Below are 17,264 nucleotides of genomic sequence, written 5' to 3'. Positions count from 1 at the left end.
GTTATCTGATTGTCCTTTAAACTGTGTGTAGGTTATTGCAGCCTCAGTGTTTCATGAAGTTGTTGTATATAATATACAGTAAGTATATTATACCTATACATAGTCGTGTATGTATTGGACAAATGACGAATTAAAAAATTATCTGCATCAGGGGTTTACCCTATGCCGTCAGTTTCATCTCTTCCACCCGGATAATTTATTTAGCAAGACAGGAAAAGGCATACTAAAATCTTTGATACCATAATTGGGAGTAAAGGTTTTTATTTATTATCTTCAAAATTATCTGATACTACTTAAGTACATACTTACCATGGCAGTAACCATGTACCCCAATATTATTTCAATAGAATTCCTTTTCTTGAAAGATGACAAAACATCCATTATTCCTCCGATAATGATTTTGGTTATTAATAAATGAGATCTCAAAGTAATTACTTAACGATGTCAATTAGTATATCGTTTACTCGTTTAAAGACAAACTTGGAATTTAGTTTACAATATCTTGGACTTCACGTTACTCGAGCACTATTTAAAACTAGATTCCACAAATCAACAGCCTTTAATTTCTAATTTCTGAGAAAGATCTGTACTGCCCTTCTACAGTTATGATATGAATCAAATAAAATCTTCATAGTAATAAGATAGCAGATTAAGATAAAGATATATTTGTAAAACACGAGTATACAGGCAGCTTCATATATGAAGACTAAGAGGATTTGCAGTGATTTCCTCAAGACCTTTCGCAAATGCTGGTCAAGGAAAATTACTGATGTCAATGTCTATAATATAATAGAGACGACAGATAAAAGACTTGAGAGGTCTTAAAAATTGAGGCTTCATTTTCGAAAATATCTCAACAAGCAACCAATGCAACAAGGAAAAATAACGCAACGGTGGTCCAAAATCGATGCCCCAAATAAGATTACTACAGAAATTTCCAGACATCAGAAAGTAAATCCATTGAAGAATATTCCATATCCTTCCTTCTTTGAACAAGGCCTTCACCCTTTATCAGATACAAAAAGTAGGCAAGCCGCATGGCTTCCGCATCAAATCTGTTTATTTACCAGCCCTTTGACCAGACTGCGTGACATTGAGCAACCACGCAATGTCACTAGATACTAATTAAGTACCTATAATACATGATACTAGTACAACATCAGCTATAAACGAGTTATTTCAACTCATGTAGGTAAAAAATGTATCTGTGACATCAACGAGGCTTCTGAAGGTTTTATATTTATAAGAACAAGTGACCATGTTTTATTTAGAAGGCAATTAATACCTACCTCAAGAAGGTAAAATCTATAGAATATTAAAACAATGCTGTGTGGAGACCACAATGCATTGAAATAAGTAATATTCTAAGAACATAAGCTAAGATTTATTCCTTTAGCAATTAACTCATCTTTGTGAGAAAAATAATACCTATAAAATAAGCAAGATGCCAAGTAATAAAAGGTTATTTTATAAACATTAATATAAACTGAGAAGCGAGTCCATACATAGTGAAAACTTATAGCATGACACAGTTTGCACATGTGTATGATTGCATAACGTTGTCGTAAGTTTTGCGCCAACTATGCGAGGAACGATGACATTAGCAGATCACAACATACCCAGTACCTACATGAATAAAGTACACGAGGATTATTTAGTACTAATGACGTAAGTTACCAAGTTAAGAAAAAAATCATAATAAGTGTCTCTTATCTTCTAAACGTTACTAGAATAGTGGAAACAATACCAAACTTGGTAGCAAGAACATACCCCGCGAAACATCTAAAATAGCCGAAAGTACGCTATAATACCATCAATTTTAATTAGAATTTGTCATTTACATTCTTCATATTTACTCAGCTACATCCGGTTAGACTGGAAGCCAACCCCAACGTAGTTGGGAAAAAGGCTTGGAGGATGATGGAGGATGATTTACATTCTTCATATTTAGAAGAAAATATTTGAAATCATCAATCAAAAAAGGCTTGTGACCAATGAGTGGCTTGGTCATCATACTTAGGCCTTCTGCAAACATCGCAACTACGAAATATTCCAGTACTGCTCTCATGTAAAACATTCTAACGATGCGAACTGGGTCATATGAGTAAGGTTATATGTGTAACATCTTCTTGAATGCGGGATCTCATCCAACTCCTGCTCTTGATTTAAAAATGTAGCCTACCTTATCCATTCTATTTTACTGTACGAAATAACGATTATAGAGAACTTCATATTTTGTAAGATGGCCAATCATCAATTAAAAGAACAGCAATATTTACGTCTTGTATATGAATTCATCAAAACCATATTTTTTATGACGTGTAAGCCTCATAAAATGTGTAGCATTCATTCTTCAAAAGACAATCAAATTCCTTATTTACGACCATTCCAGCCATTTTGTAATTGAATACCTCCGCAGAATGAACGTCGCAATCAATGTGAAGCATCAAATATCTGCGAGTTAGCCAATTCGAAACACTATTCTATAGAATTTTCTGCAAATGGCGTAAATCAAGTTTTCATTATGTCCTTACTTGTCCTAAACAGGCCAGAGTTCGATGGCTTATAGATCTTTTCATTTTGGAACTAATTGGCATCTCGTAAAACAATATCGAGTTGGTATTTAAAAGGTGACTTACTTTATACCATAAAGCGAGTTTTGGATCGATCCAATCAGTATAAAATGATCGCCAAAATCTTTAGCCGAGTGCCAAGAATCGGGAGTAAAACTTGCAAACTCGCCTATTAAATATTTAAGAGGACGAATTTTTGGCGCCAAGGATCTCAATTTTTCTCAGTAAATACAAAACGGATCAAAATAAAACTTGGTTACCTGAAAGTTCATGATATAAACCTTATTTTGTTAGACGTCAAAACATGATTAGGTAACTTTTATAACAGAGAAAAATATATCAAACATACCTCTTTTTAAAAAGAGATTCACATATTATGGGCAAACGGGACCGATTTAAGCCTCTTAACTTTTTTAGTAGTTGAGTATATACATACTCTTTAAAATTGTAGAAGGAATTTTTATCAAATTATCATTTCAAAATAATAAAATTACAAAACCATTTTGTCGCTTACGACTTTTAGTTATAAGCTAGCGCGCGTATTGTTATCCTCGCCCCGCTCAGACGCTCCGACCCCTTTTGGCGCCTTAGATGCGCGTGCCGGTTATGGAATTATTGTTGACCAATTCGTCGCCTTAACAAGGTATTGTCTTCACTTACTTGTATCCTGTAAGAATGTTGAGTAGGGTAGACTTTCCAGCGCCGGATGGACCCATAATGGCTGTCAGCTCGCCAGACCGAAGTCGGCCAGAGACCGACTTGAGGATCGTCTTCACATCTATAGAAAAGAAAAATACTTTTTAGCAAGAAATTGCAGAGTAAAAGGGTAATTTATTATTCTACTTCATATGAATTAAATGTTGCATTAATTCCATTCATCCACAGCCTTGAGACATTTGCCGTGATTTAAACATTAAATTATATTCATGAGATTTGTCGCCAGCCAAATTATGAGATTTTGCAAGTCACACGGCACAAGAGCCTTCAGAATTTAAGTAATTACAGAGCATTAAGTTAATAAACATGCTGTTGCTTAGAGGTCAAGTTTTTGTACAGTTCACAGACCTGCCTCTACAACAAAAGGCGTTTACGAATTTAATATTAATATGTAAGAAATAACAGTGACGTCTTGCTTGGACCTTCCAACTTAAATGTCAGGAAACGTAAATTGCCTTCCTCGTTTACGAGTCTATGTGAAGTTGTCTTAAAAATAAACTTGCATATTTCCTAAGATAACATCTTCTGGGAAAGAGCCAAGACAAGGATAAAGGACAATGCTATTCTTTGTATGGAAGTTGGGCTCAAGAGTTGCCCACAGTAACTGCATAGTATATTATGTTCCATAGGCTTATAATAGGTCCCAGACCGAAATATTTCGAAATCTATCCCAGGAGTGCTGAGAAAAACTGGTTTGACTCTTATTCAATACTACGAAAAATATGCTTACGAACTCTTAACTATTCCACTTTTATTACCTTAATTGAAATGCATTATAATATTAATCGACAAATACGAGGTATTGAAAGAGATTTTTTTTTACCGACTTCAAAAAATGGAGGAGTTTCTCAGTTCGTTTGTATTCTTTTTACGTAAGTACGTGCATAACTCCGTCGTTTACCAACCGATTTAAACAATCATTTTATTGTTTAAAAGGATTTAATTTCCAAATAGTTCCAGGGTCCAGGGTCTGGTGATAGAAACCTTAAAACATTATGGAACTCTCGGAAATTGTAAGCACATATCGAATAAAAACTTGTCAATCGGGTATATGTCTCCGACACCACAAAACTGTGGAGGTTAAGACCTGACCTGACGATGGAGATGACAGTGAGACGAGGGAACTCCTCAACGGTATCTATTTACTACCTCGTGTTTGAGCTTATTTTATTCGTCTTGATAAGATTTTTCCATTGCCATTAAGGATATTAATTGCATGACGCTACTCGAACTTAGGACTGATTGTGGTAGATAGAGACTGAAAAGCAAGAGAAACAACAATTACCTTTAAACGTCTATTTCTGTTTTTTTTTTATCCTGTTAACAGTGAAACCACTATCTATCTGAATGTTATTTCAAGAAAAGAGGTTGTTAGGTTTGTGGCTGCTTAAAATGGCTTGCTAACATTAGAACTGGTTTTTCTCGGGACCTCTGCGACCGATTTCAAAAATATTTGGATTCCGTCTTAAGAGTGAAGTAAAAAACCTATTCTAACCATTCCCACTACTGGGCAAATGGCTTGGGCTTCATAAAGTGACTGTTCAAGTTTAACATTTGAACCGGTTTTTCTCGGGACCTCTGGGACCGATTTCCAAAATATTTGGATTTCGTGTTAACAGTGCAGCAAAGAACCTATTTCGACCACTTTCACTACTGGGCAAATGGCTCAGGCTTTGTTAAGTGACTATCTATGGAGAACATTTGAACCGGTTTTTCTCGGGACCTCTGGGACCGACTTCAAAAATATTTGGATTTCGTGTTCAGAGTGCACTATGGAACCTATTTTAACAATTTCCACTACTGGGCAAATGGCTTGGGCTTTATTAATTGACTGTTCAAGTTTGACATTTGAACCGGTTTTTCTCGGGACCTCTGGGACCGATTTCAAAAATATTTGGATTCCGTCTTAAGAGTGAAGTAAAGAACCTATTCTAACCATTCCCACTACTGGGCAAATGGCTTGGACTTTATAAAGTGACTGATCAAGTTTAACATTTGAACCGGTTTTTCTCGGGACCTCTGGGACCGATTTCAAAAATATTTGGATTTCGTGTTCAGAGTGCACTATGGAACCAGCTGAAACTACTCCCACTGCTGGGCAAACTTTGAGCCCACACCCTGGCATTGTCCTTTCGAAAAAATAAGGTATAGTGCGTAAGCAATGAACCTAGTTAACTCGTCCTTATAGACAGCTATTCAACATCAAGCAAGCTGTCACTAATTTAAAAGTCAAATTAATATTACGCATAGGATTTTCCGTCAATTGTTCAAGCCAGCCAGTAGGTGCCTATGAGCACAAAATATTGTTTTTTTTTTTCTACACTGTCAATTAGTTCAATAATGGGAGACAAGACAACATCCAAGTTCACTGCCATATCTTGTGTTTAACTTATGAAAAAAATAAAATTTTAATGTAAAGAGGGCTGAAGAACTATTCATTCTGCTTCAGACCAGTGATTTTTTTATCATGTATGGTATGTGACCTACGTACCTACTTTTTCAGATACAATCAAGTTCTCATCCTTCAAAGATTTCTGACCACTTTTGTTTCCCTCGCGTATTGCAACATTTCTAAAAATATTTATAATTCTCTGACGACATCAAAATTAAGAAGAGTTTTTATGATATTTTTACATAATGATGATGATGATGATGATGTTCTCCTAGCCGATTATCGGCTACGGCGGCTGTTCTCATGTAAGGAGATTAGCCAACTGCGCAGGACATATTATAGTGCACGAGCATTTGCGCAGACACAGGTGCACTCACTATTCCTTAACTCTCATAGCCCGATGGGACGGCAATCCGACACGACCGGAAAGAGATCAGGCGCAGGACCGACATTTACGTGCTCTCCGATGCACGGGTGTATCAATCACCACCTTCCAGGCTCCGGGCTGCTATGTGAAAGTCTTCTAAAACCCACAAAGCGATTTCGGCCCGACTCGGGAATCGAACCCGAGACCTCGTGCTCAGCAGCCGCACTTGCGACAGCTAGACCAACGAGGCAGTTCAAACATACATATTATAATACATATTATAATACATATTATTAACATATTATATTTACATAATAAGTAGCCTCTAACAATATTTGCCTTGAATATGGCGAGGCAGTGTAGTGGTTGCTAGGTAAACACTTACGAACATCGTTAAAGCGACCGGTTTCCCTCGCACGATGGCTTTAGATACTTGCAACTTGCGTAGTGTAAGCTATTTATGCTTCTAGATTCGCAGAAATGCTTGATCGTAGGAAATTTCCTTTTTATTGTACTCAGTTTGTTGACATTTATTTAGTTCGTGTCCTTAAGCGCCTTACAAAATGATAGATTCAAATGAGGATAATTCTTGGTTCCTTCTGCTTAATTATGTATGTATTTTTTAGCTTTAACTGACACTGAAGATTTATTTACTTAATACAGTTTTTTTAAGAAAAGGAGTATTGTCAATATCTTCTCACGCATTAGTATCATATCACACACTTATTTTTTAAAGAGGTATCTAAATTAATTAGTATACCGAAATAAACATAAGCAGTCAACAAACTTCCTCCTTCCTATTAGCAAAACAAACTCCATTTCAATAGAATCGTGTTCATCGCTAAACTTAAGGGACAACTATCAGAATATTAATAGCTAACTTAACATAGGTACGCAAAGTGTGTTCGTAATCCTTTGTTCTCGGCGTCAAACGTTACTCATGATTTAAAGTCCGTTGCCCATATGGGCTTTAGTTTGTCCTCTATTGTTGTAACATTCCTACTGTTTTGTATTTTGTTTTACTTATTTCGCAAAGAAAGAAAATGTAATCTAGATATAGAAAATTAGAAAGGCTCGTCGCTCGATCGTCTAATGAGTTCTTAGAATAATTTATTTTATTTTTATTTTTTTATATTATTATAATCGGAAAACATACAGTATTAACAACTAGGTAAGTAAGGTGCAACAAATAAGGAAATCTAAAAGATATGGAGCCAACCTCTGAAGTATTAGTGCGCGGGTTCGATTCCAGGTCAGGCAAGTAAAAGTGCAACTTTTCTTTTCTTATTTTCTAAGTATATCTTGGACAGCAATGACTGATAGTCGGGAAACGGTGAAGGAAAACATCTCGAGGAAACCTGGACTATAATGTTTGAAATCATCTAATCATCCGCATTGAGCAAGCGTAGTGGTTACCGATCAATCCTTCTCTGTGTGAAAGGAAGCTTTGTGCCCAGCAATGATGATGGTAAGCTAGCGGGGCAGAAGCCAATTAGGAAAAATAAACATCGTAGTAATGAAGAAGCTAAATGTTATGTTTAAGATAATTCGTTAATAAATATTGACCTTACAATTGATAGAACATATTTTCCCTCATATTTCATATTTGTTTTGCCGTAACGTAAGTGCAACCCATCTTACTCGTACGTCTACAATAAAATTGCACATTGCATTAAGTGCAAAGGTCAAACGAATGCACTTAACACGTTGTTCTTCGTCATTAATCGCATGCAAACCATCAATTTTAATTAACGACTTCAAGAAAATTGTTGGGGATACCATTTGTGTAATTAATACTTGTGTCTTCTTTTTGCATTGTGTAAAATGATATTAGACGGTTTACGCTAGTTACTGTGTGATTCTGAATTCATGAAAACAATTACATTATTTTGTAATTAAGTAAGTTATGTGACTATTATTCGACGTTTTTAAATCTTTTAACCAGTTTACTATTTTTATGAACAAGGATAAATACAACTTAAAATTTGCATAAATCTTGTATTGCTATAATACTTTTTGTGCATTTTAAGAGTATTTTGCTGTTTGTGTATTTTGTACAAGTTTCCGACGGCGGCGTTTTGATCCTCGTCCCATGGGAACTGCTTCACATATCCGGATAATAAGGGGACCACAGCCTTTCCCTGACAAAATGGCTATTTAACACTGAAATCAATTTTCAAATCCGATCAGTAGGTTCTGAGATCAGCGCGTTCAAACAAACAAACTCATCAGCTTTATAACTCTACTATAGATTGCAAAATGTTTCCCGTAGGCCTACTTTCCTATACCCATGGTCATTGATCGACTGATAGCATTCGAATACACCTATGTTATGATGTCGGATACAAGATTTCACATTAAAGTCTGAAGTAAATAACATTGTATAGAAATACACGTAAGATGTGCAAAGGTCTCTCTCTGTAGAAAACAACAAAAATATTATTGCTGCCTAATCTACATAAAACGTGTTGTTATTTTATTGTTTTTTTATCAACAAAACTTTGCATTTAAATGTACTTTAGTGACTACGTGTTTCATATCATGAATAATATTACTAGGAATTTAAAACAATTTTACTTTTGGACTTAGTAAGTGTCAATTTCTCGTCCACCCATATTTAACTCTTTCATATTAAATAGGTTTTTTAATTAAATGGATTCAATAATGGCCTACGCGTTAAGCTATCGAGGTCACAAAAAACATGTCAATTAGATAACATATCGAGACAGCTGATCTATTAATACTTATGGAATAAAAGTAATCGTTTGGATAAACGTGACAATGATATAGAATCCTTTTTCAACAAATAACTCAGTATCATAACAGAGAATGGTCAATATTTATACCAATGTCCATGCTCTCTCTAATAGTAAAGAGAAAGAATTAAAAGAGCACAAGACATCTGAGAAGTTCCAAAAATCAAATGACGGTTTTATCTGTTGAAATAGTCTTAATTCTAAAGAGTATGAACAGGTAGGTCTTTGCCTTGAAGAATATAAAACATACACAACTAAGCTTAAACACTGAAATAGAAGCAAATAATGTAGCATATTATAAAAATAAATTATGCACTAAAACAAGATTTTAAGTAATGACGAGATGAGGGTCACGTTTTTTTGAACGCTCCGTTTTAATGAATAGACAAAATCAAGTGATTTTGTCTATTCATCACTAGTAAAAATTACCTAGACTATTGGGGGTTAAACAACCCTTAACCAACCAATAAACTGGATACCAGGACAACAGCATAAACCTGTATGATCAAAGATCCTTTTTTTATCATGACATGTAGGTAAATAAATAAAAAATCCCCAGCTGTCTTTAACCTCCATGCCATTTCATCCTTAAAAAGCTTTTAATGGTTTTTCAAGCCTCAGATTTTTGGCATTTCACTGTCCATTGTTAAGTAGGTACCTATTCCTGATTCCACCAAAGGTTAAGATAAACAATTAAAGTAAAATATCAGCCTTTCACTGAATTATAAATGGCGCTGTTCATTTACCTTCCTCTACGCCTACAACGGGTCGTTAACCTGCAATCTACATACACAGTGATGCATACATTTTCCTGCATATAGCCATGTAATTATATTAAAGTACATAAAAAAGGTTTTTTGGTTTTCAGACCAGAGTTGAGTATCAATAAACGATGCAGTGAGTAAAACTAAAGGATTCATGACTGATGCTGATGGTAAGGAAGATACGAACATACGGAAAAGGGAGATAAAGTCACTTATGGATTGCAAAGAAGAAGAGGGCAGGGCATCAAAAAGTCTACTGCGTCAATTGCCCTTGTCAAAAAAGGTAATTGCTTCAACATTTCCATTAATATAATATAAGTAAGTATCTCACGAAGAGACCGCCTTTTAAGTATTGGAAATACCTGTGCTTGGAGATCTTGCTCTTTATAACAGAGGAATAATACAGAAAGGTATTCCCAGAAAGCTACAACAAATCAGATTCGCAATTTTCCCCTTTCTATATTCAGTTTACTCTGTTATTGCATAGAACAAAGATTCCAACAGACACAGACAAATGATAGAGTAAAATGTGGCAACACCACAGGGCTAGCTAAGTCGGCAACTACAGCCTTGGTCTAGATACGTATTTCATTTATCGCTATGAACAGAAACCTTTGCTTCATATCGATAACTACTAAGAACTCATTTAGTAGCTAAGTCATTTGACAAAGTTCTTCAAGAATCATATGATGTGAATTTGAATGGCAGGATACACGAATAAACTTATGCTTAGGTATAATGTATAAAACGAGTAAAGTTGTTTCAGATTGCCTCAAAACGTTCTAGCTTTTTAACGATGTAATAACTATGTATATACCTATATCAGGTAAAATTTTAATTTAAAAGAATGATACCGATGTATGTAGAAGAAGATTACCATCCTAAGCAACTACAATGCGAGTATTGTAATGGTTATTCAGAGTACCCTAAATTATTAACAGCGGAAATTTACAATTACATTAAAAATCAATGAATGGAAGTATTTACCTGTTTCCCTATTTACAAAAATGCCATGGTCAGTTTGTAGCCATTTATGTAAAACGTGCGGTTTTCCCTATGATAACATAGTGCACAAGTTTCCATGTCACATCGCATTATATGAATTTCGCAATTCATAGTTTGGATAACCAATTACTCATTTACATATTTATACCTATTGTAGAAGTTTATTTTTAGTTCTTATATAGTCAGTATATAAAACTGTTAATGAAAATGCTACTTCACTATTATCGTAATAATATGCTGTGGACGCAGCCGATGGAGAAAAAAATAAAAAGGTAAAATAAAAACAAATATTTACGCATAGATAAAGCCTTAAAAACATTGCTAATTACGTTACAAATATTAATAAAACTATGATAACGACAACCAATCAGCAATAAGTATTGTCAATTAAAAATATTCAATGAGATAATACGATCAAAATACAAAAATAGAAAAGTCGCAATACTTAAAGACAGATAAGTTAGCCCTTCTATGTAGGGTATATGAAGAAAATTGGCAATGAGGTTGGATGTTCAAAACTAAGACGACAGATTTGGTTGATTTGCGTCCTCATTAAAGACATAGAGAAGTTCACGGGATAGACTGGACACAGTCCATTATCCACTGCAAATTGCAAACTGGACACCTGGCTAAAGGAACCCAGAACCATTTTGAACAAGCCAAAGGCAAAGAGAAAAGGGAAACCTTTAGCCTAGGATTAGCCAATGGAACACTACGGGCTATTTAAACACGAAACCAGTTGAACAAAATATTTGGACATGAAATATCAAAACTTAGGTTTTGTAATCGTAAATACATATGTTATCTATCAAAGTATGCGAGTATAATTAAAATTTATTAAGTTTCTCAATTGGTGCCTTGACTATAATGATAAGCAATACCTGTTCTTATCAAGCGATTAAAGTATTAATTTAAGTTTATCTTACATCGCAACTAAATATTTCATATTCAAAACTGCGATACTTTGGTAGATAAATTCGTTTGGCTACCGATGTTGTAGTAATTCAAGTACAATAAGTACGCCAGTCAATTATGTACTGTCATTATATGTTATTTAAAATAAATATGTGTGTGTGATAACCATCTATTTGGTTCTATGGTATCTATGGTTTGCGGTACGTTTAAATAAATCCAAATGCAATAAGCATCTGACTTAAAATTACTGTTGAAATATAAGTGGACCTTTCTACTATTAGATGAATCAGCAAAGTATGTAGGCCTTTGCAAGCTCTTGTGAAAGGTTAAACATAGGTTTAGTTTTATTGGTGACTTTTATGAATGTTACTAGAGCGTTTAAGCAAAACGGATTCAATAAAAGGGCAACAGCAAACCAACCCACTTTCAGAATAGGTACCAATCAAAATCATTTCAGTCCATATATGAAATGGGTATAGGTTACATACTAATCGAGGCAGATTTGGTAATAAATTATTATTTAGTACAAACGCATGGAAAGATAATACTATCAAAAGATAGAATGCATGAAATCATTTTGGTGATTTCGATAAATTCTTAGTACCTATCAGTTGTAAATTGCTTTGTAGATAACCATTACCATCTGGTACCGAGACAATTGCTGTCAGTATATCCATTTTACCTTATCTTGTGTGCCTTAACGTTTCGAACTACTTTTTTTCTTTTCTAACTAGAGTTTAATCTGGAAATGACATAGAAGTCTAGTTCTATGTCATTTCCAGATTAAACTCTAGACTAGTTCAACTAGTCCTTGTCTATAAGAGTGAGGGAGGCCTGTGACCAGCATTGGGACGATAAACAGAACTATAGGTATATTTATGCAAGTATGGACATTTTATCTTCATCCATTATTTCGAGAATTGTGATAAAGAGTTAACTTTGCACCACTGAATTAGTAATATGTGTCACTGTTATCAAAATAATGGTATGAATCAGCCATGAGACACAATTGTTACTAAACGTTTAGATAAAAATACTATTGAACATGAGCATTTTTTTAGGAATGAGTAAAACACTGAAAATATGAAGATGACAGATTCATGTAACAACAGTATCTAAAAACCTTTGTCTTTCGATACTTAAGACTTTCAAAGGAAAAGGGATTCAAGAAAGACAAGCAAAATAAACACTTGCTAATATTATTCCTACAAAAGTAAATACGATTTCAAAATGGCCAATATATTGTGTAATGTGAACAACAGAACGGCAGAGGCAGACGACCGGCCATAACCAATTCCAACGGAAGAGGTAAATTGCTTGGTGGACGCCTACCTATACGTACAATGACTGCTTCCTTAGCCGCTTCATAAATAATTAGCCAGCCAGCCTAGTTGATGCCCATCTAAAGAAACTGAGAAACATCGCATCATAAGGACTTCCTATTTTTATTTATACATCTCATTGGTATTCAAATGAAAATATCGTATTACTTGCTCTATTAATTATTGTAATGCGGTAGAACTGGATCCCCTATTCAATTAATTTGATGGCAGTCTAGTCAACTGAGCACTTTTTTCGCAACCTTGAATTGAATTTCGTAATCTATCGTTTGGTTACTATGGTCAGTGGTTTGGTCTATATGGTCAGTAGGCATCATTGTCGTAAGGGAAAAGAGCAAAAATAAGAATGACATGGTGAACATAACTCTCTAAACGCACTTTCTCTTTACTAAAAACTTAACTTTTCAAGAGAACCTAGTTACGAACAAACATACCGTTAGATTTGCGAACTCGGTATCAAATTGAGTCGACAATGTTTTTACTGCAGATAATCGTAGCCTTGCGTTTGAGGTCGGAGCCAAGACGGGTAATGACAAAAAATATCAAGTACATAGTAAATATAGCAGTTAAAATAACAATAAATACGGTGCATCACAACTGTGTGAAAATGAAATCACGTGTCGAAATGCAATTAAATAATAGCATGTAATTACAGCAAACGTAGGAGCAAAGTCATCTTGACGTTTAAGTCAGAAAGGCTCTAACCTTGACTAGCAAGGATAAAAGATGCCTGAACTGCTGACTGAGATTATAATTATGGTAATTATGCCACAAACGATGCAAATCTAAAGATGACAGTATCTTGGAATAAGGAGCCGCAATGTAAAGGAACTGTTTTGGCTCATATCCCAAATATACGGAAGACTCACAAAGTGGACCTGATTTAAATGCAGTTTCTGCCAAAACATATTGATTTCCATACAACTTAAAGATGAAGGGCAATAACATCAAATGAAATAAAGATTTAACTTTTAGGTACTTATAAGTTTTGGAAAAGAGTGACGTCCAGTGGGTGTTCGTTGTCTTTAAACAAAGTTTACTCTAAACGGTCTTAGGAGCGTAGTTTACGAGTAGTATTCAAGTAGCATCCTCAATGAAGCAATCGCTATTAACGTAGCAGGAAACGAGGAAAACAAAGAAACTTAACAATGGATCCCTTTGATATGCAATAATAAACGGAGGATCTTGAGGAAAAGACGAACAACAGAAAAAAAATCAAAGATGGGCCTTTTGCGAGAACCTGAACTTGAAAAATATTTTTAGAGGATTACATTAGCTGTAAGCTATTTTAATGTAGTTGGTTTCATTATTTAGAAGAATTTTGCTTAATTGCCTTTAACCGCCGATGATCGAAGTGGAATTACAAGTTTAAGTAAAAATGCATTAAGTATAGTAAAATCCCAAAGATTAAAATAAAACCACAGACTCGAATGGAGCCATCCAATGACAATAATATAACCTTCTGCTAAGAAGGGTTTTTGTTTTGTCGGATAAAAAACATTGACATTTGTGTAGAACAGGAAAATAAGCCCGTTTTGAGTAATCATTTAATCATATATGCGTTTTTTAATCAAATAATGCAGATTTACATACAACTATGTTATATTGACATTTTAATGAATGCGTAAGAAACATGACAATATTATCTCCAGACAATCGGGTAAGATTGAAAACAATAAAGCGTTAAAAGCAACTGGAAAATCATTCCGCAGATAAAGCAACACATCTCTTCATGGTAGACTGAAGAGGAGTTCAAACACTGTTTATTCAAAAGAACTTGGTAATTTAAAAACAGTTCTCTCCTCAGTTTTTCTATATTCTACACACAACGATGTTTCAATATTTCTGAATTGACTGAGCTCTGATCCAAAATATTTCCATGTGGGATCACCCCAATTCTCAAGTTAATGAGGAAATAAAGGATTCAGAAGGGCTTCCAATACGACGTACGGGTTGGATCGACGTAAATCTACTAGCTGTATATTGTGGTTCATTTTCGATTGACATCATACAAGTTTTAATTTGCTTCCTATCACATTCGGTGTTTTCGTAAAGAATCTATAGTTTACAAGATCATGTATATTATTGTTATTCCTCTTATAGTGTTCTTCCGTATTTGTTTTGTGTTGAACTCCGATAACGTTCTCGGTATTTGGTACTTTGTCCCCATTAAGGTTCCGATACGAATTGTTTTTTAAACTTTTAGATCCTTGAATTGTATGTTTGGATCTAAGGAACTCACTAATAAGAAATTTTAAAATAAAAATAATTTACTTTTTGGATTAAGTACCTAAAATTGGTTTCAGATGGTTAAGCTTATAAGCTCATAAGAAACATTAAAAACTGACACTTTAGGTACAGATACCTGTAGGTAGTAGGTATCAAAATAAATTAATGGAAATCACGATGCAAGATGTTAAGGTTAACCATTTATAGGTACATGGTATTGGAATTAATTCCTTTGATAAAATAAATATAAACATCGAACTTATCTTGGACATTGAGGAAATATAATGATTGAGGTCATAGGTATAGTCTCATTAACACGGACATAATTAATGATTTAGACATCGTTGGAAAAATTCAGTCAGTTTGTTATTTAAATAATTAAATACACTTAAGTATTTACGTAAATGGAATCAATAGAGACAATCCAACGGATTGTTCATAATTTTTCATTGTTTCGAAGTCATTGTTTAATTCGAAGTAAAGAATAAAGATTTACTTACTGCTTTTTCTTCCCTCCTGAACTTTGTAGGTGAGTTCAGTGAACGCCAAGTCCACTGGCGGCCTCTTGGGCAGATGTGTGAGGGTCTTGTGCTGCGCCGGTGTGATGGTCACCTTTAAGCTCCCTTTCCTGTCAGAGAGAATGGGTTTAGTGTCCACTGGCCCCGGAAGGCACGAATCTTTGTCCACTTTCATTTTGAACAAAACACAATGGGTTTTATTAAACTAAGAAACTCTGGTCATTCGTACGTCACAAAGAAGTAGATAAGTAATTGCGATTGAAGACGCGCGTTTCGCGCCGAGCCCGCGCGCACACTGGTCGCTGCCGAGTGTTCGACTGAGCGGCTCCCGTCAGGGACGATACAGTCGTGACGTCCACTGATTAGCTATACCAGTTTTGAACTTTGGCTCATAATGCCCATACATCATATGGGCGAATGTTCGTAACTTGTTTACTTGAATGCTGTGATGAAACAGTGTGCAGTGCTCATTCATATCCTGTTTGTACCTATGCCTTTGCTAAGTGTAGGGTGCATGAAGTTGAGAGTTGATTGCACATATATTATTTGTGTTTCCTTCAAAAATATTAAGTGGATGTTGAATGAAGAGCAACTACATAAATCTGATAAGTTTTTGTCCAAATTATAACAGTACCTTAAGTGCCAACATTGGAACGCATTTAAGTAACATAAATGGGTTTTTTTTTGTATAACTTTATAAACTTAAATGTGCTCAAATAAAAAAAAAATGTTAATTCTATGTTTGCTCAGTTGAGTACAATTTTGTAAATATAATTATTTGACTATTTTTTTCACGTGAATTTAATTTTCGTAGCTTGTGCATTGTAATTTAAATTCGTTTTGATATTGATATGTCTGTTTTTTTTTAATAAATGATTTTTTAATTTTATTTTTATAATTACAGCGATTTAAATGGTTCCCAACCAGAAGAGCATTATTCTGAGAACTTGGATATCTTTCTTTGACATGAGTTTGTTGTAATTGGTCATATCAGATATGTACATTGTAGCACTACTTAGTTATAATTTCAAATTATTTTTAATTTATTTGTTTAAAAGGTGGCAACCTTAGAATGGAACTGTCTAGGCCGGACACAGCAGCCAAATGCATGACGAGAGATGGGCAACTATTGACAATCAGTGAAACACAGCTAATGGGGTAGAGCCCATGAAGAGAAGCTCTGATGACCTAGATGCCTGCTATTGACGCTGGTGGGCTTGGTCCAAGGATCGGAGATGTGGGAGCAAGATGAGAGGCCTTTGCCTAGCAGTTCAACATTGTAGGCTAATTACAATAATTATAACAAATGCACCCTAATCGTTTGTCTTATTTTTGTAAACTATGTGCTCATATAGTCTGATAATTTAAAATTGAGTTATCTAATAGTTAGGTACTATAGCTATAATAGTTTTAGATTGTGCCTCTAGCATGTGACATTCAAAGTGAATAAATCTACTAGTGATTATTGTTTTTATAAGTAGTGCATATTCAGTGGTTTTTTAGTCTTTCAATATAAAAAGACCTTGCCTCCAAATGCAAATACCCACATTAGAATATTTCAAATAAAATTAGTTCAAGTGACCACAAAAAAGGATTTCTCAAGTTTCTTGGAGCTTGATAATGAGCCGTCCTTGGTAATTGTGTGCTTTACAACTTTCTACACCATTTCATAACGACAGGAGTGAGAA

The 17,264-nt window shown here is 34.6% G+C and overlaps 1 protein-coding gene and 1 long non-coding RNA gene across 3 annotated transcripts in view; one reads left to right on the top strand and one right to left on the bottom strand.

The window, feature by feature from the left end:
* LOC124629561 (ATP-binding cassette subfamily G member 4) overlaps window positions 1-17,264 on the bottom strand; it is a 36,494-nt gene that overhangs the window by 18,870 nt on the left and 360 nt on the right. The window contains exons 2-3 of one of the 2 annotated variants that reach the window (XM_047163005.1): window positions 15,559-15,686; window positions 3,234-3,351 (exon numbers count right to left, since the gene is read on the bottom strand). In XM_047163005.1, the coding sequence (XP_047018961.1) occupies window positions 3,234-3,351; window positions 15,559-15,686 (246 nt within the window). Of the gene's footprint in view, window positions 1-3,233; window positions 3,352-15,558; window positions 15,887-17,264 lie in introns of those variants that run through there. The other variant, XM_047163004.1, reaches the window with a different exon arrangement.
* Window positions 14,353-16,893, top strand: LOC124629562. The gene is made up of 2 exons (XR_006984309.1): window positions 14,353-14,489; window positions 16,635-16,893. It is a non-coding gene; the product is annotated as an uncharacterized LOC124629562 (long non-coding RNA).

Source organism: Helicoverpa zea, chromosome 4, assembly GCF_022581195.2.
Source record: "Helicoverpa zea isolate HzStark_Cry1AcR chromosome 4, ilHelZeax1.1, whole genome shotgun sequence".
In the NCBI taxonomy this organism is placed as follows: domain Eukaryota; kingdom Metazoa; phylum Arthropoda; class Insecta; order Lepidoptera; family Noctuidae; genus Helicoverpa; species Helicoverpa zea.
This window is presented reverse-complemented; position numbering and strand designations above follow the sequence as displayed.